General features: G+C 56.7%; 1 protein-coding gene across 3 annotated transcripts; it reads right to left on the bottom strand.

Moving 5' to 3' along the window:
* Positions 1–254: 254 nt before the first annotated feature.
* On the bottom strand, positions 255–7,981 carry KAZALD1 (Kazal type serine peptidase inhibitor domain 1). 3 transcript variants are annotated; one of them, XR_014248960.1, is made up of 6 exons: positions 6,684–6,835; positions 5,711–6,276; positions 4,406–4,566; positions 4,178–4,325; positions 1,884–3,993; positions 255–1,506 (listed from the first exon to the last, which is right to left on the bottom strand). XR_014248960.1 is itself a non-coding variant. In XM_082407208.1 (6 exons), the coding sequence occupies exons 3-6, from the start codon at positions 6,222–6,224 to the stop codon at positions 3,899–3,901; spliced, it is 918 nt and encodes a 305-aa protein (XP_082263334.1). In that variant the 5' UTR covers positions 6,225–6,276; positions 6,684–6,723; positions 7,868–7,981; the 3' UTR covers positions 255–3,898. The 3 variants fall into 3 exon arrangements, 2 of the variants coding, with proteins under 2 accessions (XP_082263334.1, XP_082263335.1); XM_082407208.1 differs by adding an exon at positions 7,868–7,981 and having other exon boundaries at positions 255–3,993; positions 6,684–6,723; XM_082407209.1 differs by adding an exon at positions 7,621–7,953 and having other exon boundaries at positions 255–3,993; positions 6,684–6,723.
* Between the last annotated feature and the right edge of the window lie 855 nt (positions 7,982–8,836).

The raw sequence follows: 8,836 nt of genomic DNA, 5'->3' as shown, positions 1-8,836 counted from the left end.
AGGAAGATCTCACATGCCGTGGAGCTACTTAGCCTGTGCACCACAACTACTGAGCCTGCGCTCTAGAGCTCACGAGCCACAACTACTGAGCCCACATGCCACAACCACTGACACCCACGTGCCTAGAGCCTGTGCTCTGCAACAAGAGAAGCCACTGCAATGAGAAGCCTGTGCACCACAACGAAGAGTAGCCCCTGCTCGCCGCAACTAGAGAAAGCCCGCGCGCAGCAACGAAGACCCAACGCAGCCAAAAATAACATAAATAAAATAAATTTTTTTAAAAAAGAAATATTTGTTGAAAGAAAGGCAAATAATAGAACAGGTACTTGCAAATAAATGTATACATACAGCTATATACACATATAACAACACATCCATATATACAGTGTTTATGTACACACATACATATATGTACCTACATGGTTGTCTACATACATATACCTGCATTTAGATAATCTACATACATAACATATTGTGATGTACATACATATATATACATACATGTACACAGTGCATGTAGACACACATACACATAAATAGTATGAACATATTATAGATATCACATATATACTACATATACATGTGCACCTTCACATACATATATGAATACAAATCAAGCACCTTTTTACTCAAATTTTTCCAGTCAATTTAACTGTCTCAAGACCCTAAGCCCAGGTTTGGCTGCTACAACCAGAAATAACCACCAGATGGCACTCTTTCACCACTTCCTGTTCTCCCAAGTGTTGCCAGAGGTGTCTCCAGACATGTCTCTCTCCGCCTAGGCCCAAAGCTTGCAGACCCGGTGTACCCCAGGCACTGCCCTGTCCCCTACCTACAAGACTGATGGGCTTGTCCTTGGTGCCCAAAGCCTGCAATCTCTTCCCTCTCGGAAATCAGATTCATCCTCTTGGGCCTCCAGGCTTCTGTTGGAGAAGTGGACTCCCCCTTGGGGCTCCAGTTCTGCTCAGCCCTCAAATCCACACACACATACACACACCCCGTTCACCAAAGAGCTAGCGGTTGGGCTTCACCTGGACTCCCTCGACTCAGACCAGCGCGGCTCAAGGGCCCTTTCTTGAAGCCTTTGAACTAACAACGAGCAACCAGCTTCAGTGGCCCTATTCCCCATAATGGCCCAAGGAGTGAGTCGGGGTCATTTGGACACTTGTAGCACCTACACACCGGTACACACAGCCCCCTTTGGCGGCTTACTCCCCACATCCTGCCTGGGACGCCCAGCCGGGTCAGCCAAAAGCTGGGAGGAGAGTGACTAGGCCCTGGGATTTAGTACCCTCGGCCTGGGAGCGGCTGGTCCCGGTTTAACCCTTCCTGCCCCGGTCCAGTCTTGACTTCAGAGCTCGAAGGAAGCGCATTTGCTCATCTTAGGCAAACTATTTAAAATCCCGGAGATGGGGGAAGTAGGATGGGGCAGAGCCTCTCCTGCCTCCAGACCTAGACCACTGCGAGTCAGCTCTACCGGAACCTCATACGTCGGGTGTGAGCAACCTAGGACGAAAAACGCGAGGAAGGCTTGGAAACCCGTGGGGAGGCGAAGCCAGGAGTTCTGGCAGCAGCTCGGCTTCCCCCTCCACCTCCCCTCTCCTCCCCCGGGAGCGGCGGGAAATTATTTATTAAAACGCCGCCCGCGCTCTCATTTATTTGCGGTGAATAATCCTCGGCATTGCAGCGCGTTTATTAAACCTTTCCCGTCCCAGCAATTCTTTAATAATAAATCGCGTGTCACTTTCCAGCGACGTTATTAAAGCCGGTCCGCTGGAGCAGGTGGGGGGGGGTGCACAGCAGGGGTTCCTCCTATTCAAGGCTGTGGGGCCTGAACCTGCAGCACCGCGGAGGGAGAAACTGAGGCTATAACGAGGCTGCACCTGAACATCCTGTAAAGTCTGCAAAAGTGATGGAGGAGTACGGGTTCTGGGGGACGCGTGTGACCCTCTAGGATCGTGCGGAGCCTCTGCTCTGCAAGTGGGTGCGGTAGGATCGATGGGCCCGCCAGGGGGCGCCTTCGAGCCCAGCTGGCTGGGAGTCGCCAGCGAAGAACAAGTCAGGGGCGGATTCCCTGGCTGCTGCGGGACCCAGACCCCAGTCCCCTCAGTCCCCTCTTTCAGCGCAGAGCAGACCTCCTTCTGGGCCGGACGCTGAACGGCCTGACCCTCCTGCCCCCACCATACCGCTCACATCCCTATCCCTACTTTCGCGGTCGACTTAGAATTCGCCCCAAGTATCCAACCCGCTCGAGCTGTTGAGTGCTGCTCCTGGAAACTCCGGGCTCCAGCCAGGACTCGGCAACGAGAGCCGTCCTCTGGCTTAGCCTCTCGACGAGTCCTGAGGTTCTGCGGGAGGGGCAGCCAAGCCCTTGGGTTGGGGGCCGGGCCACGCCCCTCCCAAGAGGCCGGGCTCCCTGCGTTGGGCCCCAGAGGACAAGCTCAGACACCGAGCCAACTGCGACTTCTCCCGTTGTGTGGCGCCAGGCTTCAGGTGGAACCCAGGCGCGTAGGAGGCCTTCGACACCCACAAACGGGGGTCTTGGCCTCGCCAACTTAAGCTTTCATTTTCTCCTTTAGTCAGTCAATAAACACTACGCCTCACCAGTGTCCCTGGGCTAGGTCAGGGGAATGTGGAGAGAGATTTCGGGAGCGAAACAGTACGGCGCTGTGAGGGACCTCCAGCCAGAGAAGACATGTCACAGTTGGGGCAGACGAGAAAACAAGCTTACCATGATTTTGTCTGGGTTCGGCTGGGAAATGGGTGGCTTCGTAGGGAAATCCTAGGGTGCGGCCCATACATGTGACCAAACTTCTCCCCTCCTCCATCCAGTTTATGCTTTCATACTGGGTCCTACCCACATAGATCTGGTTTCTCACTCTGCCTGGGGAGGGGACAGAGGGGCAGGCAATCTATCTCTAGACCAGCCCCAGTGGAGTGCAGACTGGGGGGATACCCTCCCTCCCAACCAGATGGCTCCAACCTTCCTGCCTGGGGTGGTGGGAGGCCCCAGCTCAAGCTTCCTCTACATCTGGCAGGCATGTGCTTAGAGAGCAGGACCTACAGCTTCTGGAAGCCAGAGTCCTACTACCCTGGGAGGCCTCCCGGAGAAATGCGGTCTCTGTGTGCAAATCTGCATGAACCATCTGTCTCAGTTTGTTCATAAATCTTTATTGTGTGCCTACTGTGCCTAGTCTTGTGCTAGGCATCGTCCAGTACAAAGTGGTATAATATATGGTACTGCCCTCATGGAGTTCCCAGAATGACAGGAAAATCAGACATGCCCAAATGCCCATCTTACTGCACTGAGCTAAACCACGCTCCATCGTGCCTTCCTGGACAGCAGATGGCAAACAGCAAAGAGGATTGCAGTTAGTACGTGCAATTGGGACTTAAAAAGAGGGAAATTTTCTAGAAGGTGAGTTTCGAGAAAGGGTAGACTGAGGTTAGGCAAAGACTGGGGACTAGGAAAATAACAGCAGGAGCTGTGCAGAAGGGCAGTCAGAAGACTAGCTGAGCAGAGCTGGAGGGAGGGCTGCTGGAAAGTAGAGGATCCTGGTGTCTGCACCCCTTTGTGTCAGCTCCCCACCCCTACCGCCCACCCCCCACTCAGCCTAGAGACCAGCAGGCAGCTATTGCCTAATGCCTGGTTGGTCCACACAGGAGACTGTCCTGGCCAGAGCACCTCCTGCATGGGCCCCTCTGCATCCCACCTCCCCTAGTCTCTGCCTCTCTCCTTACCCTCCAACTTTTGTCTCTCCCACCACCATCACATCTCCCCTACTAAGGGCATTAAAGCAATCTGTGAAGGGGCCCTGCTCCCCCTTTCCAGATCTTTTCAAGAGCAGGGTTGAAAACTATCCCCACTCACCCACCCCCATGGGCCATGGCTCTGGACCTAGTAGTAATCCTCGGCCTCTTCACTCTCAGCCTCCTTCTCAGGAAACAGGTGCAGGAATGACAGCTGGGGGATGCCTGTGGAGTTCAGCTGGTCTGCAAACACATGGGGACAAAGGAGAGAGAACAGGAAAGAGGGCTGTCAGTGCCCATGTATCCCAGTCTGTGAGAAAGCCATGCTTGTGTGTGTACCCACATGCATATACACACATGGACACACATTCAAGGGCATGAATCCACCACCTTCCCCCAGCCCCCAGAGCTCAGGGCTCTCCCTTACCCAGTGTGAGCACTGTCAGGCTAGCTGGGGCCTCAACCTGGCCGAGGGCATTGCGGGCCAGGCAGCGGTAGATGCCCTCATCGCTAGGACGCACAGCCTGGATCTGCAGCCAGCCCGTCACCTCAAACCTCTGGGGTCCACCCCTAAACTGGAGCCAGGAGGAGTCAGCAGCATCGTTCTAGGGGGACCGTGGGCTGCCCCGGGGAGGCCTCTGCTCCCTGTCCCTACCTGCACAGAGATGTGGGGGTCATCCCCTGGCAGCTGAATGTCCAAGCCGTCCTTTCTCCACTCGATGGAAGCCATGGGGTAGGCAAACACTTCACAGCCAAAGATCACATCCTGCCCCGTCACGTTCCAAATGTCATATGGGTGTGACACAATCTGGGGCTCTGGGGGTGGAGATAGGAGGCCTAAGAACAGGACGGCACATCCAGCCCAGCAAGGACCCCATATACAAACCATTTTGAATGTGTTTGTGAGGGAACACATATATGCTGAAGTAAATACACATCCATAAACATGACATGACACATACACAAATGTAGCTGCAGGTACACACAAGGGTGGGAACACAGCGACAGAAATGCACAGGCAGACAAGATGCACAAACAAGCACAGAGACCCACACCTCAGCTTGGCAACCACACTCTGTCCCTGATTGCTCCCCTGTCCTCATTCCACCCTCTAGGCCCCTACCCTGCTGGACTTGTAAGCAACACCTCCCTCCCCCACACCCTCCCCCTTCTCTAACCAGGTCCTGCTGCCAAAGGCCTGAAGATCAGCCCTTCCCCCACCCCACCCTGGAGGGGGGGGCAGTCCACCTGGTAAAGGCAAGGACACTGAAATCAATCTGGGCAGCAGGCAGAAAGCCTGGGGTCGTGGGGGGGACCCCTCCCACAGAGCGTTTATTTTCCCAGCAGCCCCAGCCAAGCCAGACCCCTCAAAGGGGCTCAGGAAGTGAAGGTTACTAGAGCTGCCAAAGAAAACTTGAGGCTTGAATAGCCCTCAGCCCGCTGGGATGGGGGAGGAGGAGCTAGAAAAGCCCCCCTGCTCCACTAAACCCTAAACGCAGAGGAAAGGGGAGGGCGGGAAGAGGCCCGGAGACTAGGTTAACTAAGCACTGGCTCTACGGAGCCGCCCAAACGAAACCTGATTGCATCTCACAGGAACCCAAGTTTCCCTGCCTGAATTCTAGTAGTCTGGGCAAAGTCTGAGAGTCTCTCTTCACTCTCTCAATTTTGAGGCCAAGCGTTGGCTATGTGCCTGCTCTCTCAGAGGGTTGGTCTCTGCCAGCCGGGTCTGGAGCTTTCACGCGCCCCAGCGCACGCTGCTTATTGACAAAGCTCCGGGCCCGCACCTTCAGGCATGGTTTCTGCGGACCAGCCCCGAGAGCAAACTCTTATAATGGACTCGAGGCCTCCCTGGCGTCATCTTTTTCGCTCCGCTGGCCAGAGACCAACGCCGTCGGGGACCGGGGAGCAGCGCCTTGAGGAAACCCAAGTGCCGGGGGTCGGGGTCGCGGGCCGTGCGTACCCGATTCGCAGGGCCCTGGGTGCGCCACGGTGAGGTTGGCGTCCGGCCGAGCGCGGGCCGCCTCCTGCAGGCGGCAGATCTGAGCGTAGGTGCGGCCGTCGGAACCGCAGAGAGGGCGCTGCGAGCGGCAGGCACACAGCGGCTCGGGCACCTCTCCGCGGCTCAGGTCGCCACCAGCGTCCAACTGGCACTCAAGCTGCTCGCCGCAGCGCCCGTAGAAGTGGGCACTGGGGTCCAGGTCGCAGAGCTGGCCCTCGAGATTGGCGCATTCCCAACAGCAGCCGCACGCGTCGCGCACCCGGCCGGCCAGGCAGCCCCGCGGCGAGGCGCACTCTTCTGGCCGGCAGGGAGCGCAGCCCTCGCCCTCCGCCAGCAGCCGTAGCCAGCCGCGCCGCAGGTAATCGGGGCCTAGGGATGGCCGCGCGCCAGCCGGGGACGGCGTCCGCACCACCAGGAGGAGCAGCAGCAGCAGCAGCACGGGCAGCGGCAAGGCAGCTGCGGGCGGCTGGGGCATGATTAGCTGGAAGCCTTGAGAGCACTAGGGGCTTCAGCGCGTGCGTGGCACCCTGCCGGAGAGGGAAACCAGGTCAGGAGGTCAGAAGCAACCTCCTTGTTACTCGTACCAACTTGGACCCTAGCACTGCCCCCTCCCCTGCTACCTTGGAGTCAAGTGTCGAAGGGTCATAGGAGGGGTCATCCAGTTACGCTGGGTGGTAAGTGATTGGGCTGTTCTTGGGGGTTGGGGAGAGGTGAGAGGAGGGAGTGATAAAGCTCAAGCACACGCCCGCACCACCACTACTACCACCACCACCACAAACCATCCAACTTCGAAGCTTCCTGCCCTAGAGATGGGTGGGAATGGATGGTCCCAGGAGGAAGGAGTTGTTAATAAGGGTGGAAAGGGGGTGGGGCGGGGGAGGGTGTGTGTGTTGGGGTGGGGGTGGGGTGATGCCCTGGGGCCCAGAGCGCTCACCTGGTGTCCGGGACTATGCCCCTCAGAGCAGCCGTGACTCCTGTCCGAAAAAGCAGGCAGTGGAAAGGAATCGGGTGGGCCCGCCAGCCACCTCTGCTCCGACTTGAGAATCTCTGACAGAGTCCACGGACTTGCACTCAGAGAGCAGCTCCTCCGCCCCCTCTCCCCGCCCCTCGACGTTGCATACCCCACCCCCTCCCCTAGTTCTGAAGCTGCCAATTTTATGCAGCCGCACGGGACCCTCCTGGGCCACTTCCCCCTAGCCTGGTCCAAACTCACAGTAAGAACAGAACAGCAGTAACCGGACACCCAAGCTGGGAAAGGACTAGAGATGGGGTGGAGTGCGGGTTCGGAGTAGGGGATGGGAGGGTCGGGGGTAGCTGGGAAGTTAGAGTTGGTTGAAAGGCTAGGCCCTGTCCCATCTGACTTTACAGTCCCATCCGCTAGAGCAGCTGCAAAATGACAAGGAGGTAGGAATTCTTGTGCCAAGTCGGGCGCTCCTGCAGGGCAGAGCCAACCAACGTCTCCCCGCAGCCCAGGCACGATTGCAGGCTTGTCCACCCCGCTTCCCCACCAAGTCGCGGACCAGAGACTCGGCGTTTACTTCTGCCTCCTCACATCTGGCCTCCTCCTCCCTCCCCACATCCGGCAGGTGCTTCAACCCGAGGAGGAGCCGGGTGATTATAGAGGTCCCAGCCGACCGGCGGCCCCTGGGAGAGGTGGGCGGGGCGCCTCCCCAGTGGGCAGCGCTCCGGGTCAGAATTACAGGTTATGGTTGCTAGGCCGTTAGGGCCAGAGGCATTCGGTCTCGAGGCCGCCACCGGCGCCACCGTGGCACTTTGGGCTGGGGGCGGGGAGGAGAACATTCCTGGAGGCCCGCCCTCCTCCGTACCGGGGGCCTGCCAGGCCCCGCCCCGGCCTGCCCTCAGCGGCTTACAGAAACCGCGCTGCAGTCCAGTTTGTAGGGGGCGGAGACTGAGCTTTGCAGCCAGGGAGGGGACATTATTCAGTCAGGCTCGGTCCGGAAGGACCTGGCCCGGGTTGGACACCGGCCTCTCCCATCAACCGCGAAGTTGGGGGCCGGGCCTCGGCCTCTGGACCGCCCAGGAGGACTGGCTCCGCATGCGCACCGGGTGCCGGGGGAGTCGAGCGCTCGGAAGCGGTCAGAGACTCTTTCTCCTGACCTGAACGCAGCCAAGCCCCTTCATTTAGGGGTTCCCTCGAAGGGCTCTACTGAGGTAGGCATAGCCAGATACCCAGTCACCCTAGTCTCTAAAACGCAGAAGAGTGAAGGGAAGCAAACTTCACGCGAGGTCTCGTAACTGTCGCGAGAGTCAAAACAGGAAGGAAGTCTAGGAATTCAGAACAGGAAAAGCCCGCGGGTTTTAAATCGGAAAAAGAATGGGTGGAGCCCGGTAAGGCTGATAGTTGTGGGTAATTCCTTGTCCTTGGCCCTGGGGGGCAACTGAGAGTGTCGACCTGGGGCAGAAGTGAACTGTAAGAGAACTGCGGGAAGCCCTGAAAAAAAAGGGGGATGGGGGACTTGAAATTGCGGAGCTGACTAATGGAGCCACCCAAGGACAGGTCTCTGGCTCTGGTTTACAAAGTACCATGAGGGCTGAGATCGATGTCCGGGTTACAGAGCGGAAGCAATACGGGATCTCTTAATGAATTGTTACCGGCTTCTAAAACCAGGAGCCAATATTTAAATAACAAACTCAACAGATCTAGAAACTCTTCACTTAGCCACCTTGTTGTAGCCGGTTGTTTACTTTCAGTCTCTGCTGTGCTCTTTGCGTCTGGTATTAGGAATTGGGACTAACTCACCACTGTATCTTGTGAACCTAGCCCCTCTCCTGGCAGCACAGTAAATTGTCGGTAAATATTTGTGGATTAAATGTGAAAGACTTTTCCTGAGTGTAAAAGTCAAGTTTAACGTGGATTTTCGGAATCGCGGACGAAGGCTGGCTAGACAGGGAACGAACGCCCTCTGGTGGTCTTGCGGTTGGTGACGAGAACAGGACCATGCATACAGTAGGCACCGAAGTTGTTGACTCTACAGGAGATCTTCTTTTATTAAGTAAAGATTTGTTTCAGGAAAACTCCACATATTGTAAAAATATGTTTAGAAGGGAATTTTTTGCATAAGACAC

Source organism: Balaenoptera borealis (genome assembly GCF_965194805.1).
Source record: "Balaenoptera borealis genome assembly, chromosome: 10".
NCBI lineage: Eukaryota > Metazoa > Chordata > Mammalia > Artiodactyla > Balaenopteridae > Balaenoptera > Balaenoptera borealis.
The sequence above is the reverse complement of the archived record's forward strand: the minus strand, read 5'-3'. Positions and strand labels throughout refer to the sequence as shown.

Coding starts and splice junctions, on each gene's coding strand:
- KAZALD1 (XM_082407208.1), bottom strand. CDS start 6,224: ATGCCCCAGCCGCCCGCAGCTGCCTTGCCGCTGCCCGTGCTGCTGCTG. Junction 4,326..4,405: donor ACCCCCACATCTCTGTGCAG/GTAGGGACAGGG, acceptor TCCTGGCTCCAG/TTTAGGGGTGGACCCCAGAG. Junction 3,994..4,177: donor CCTGACAGTGCTCACACTGG/GTAAGGGAGAGC, acceptor ATGTGTTTGCAG/ACCAGCTGAACTCCACAGGC.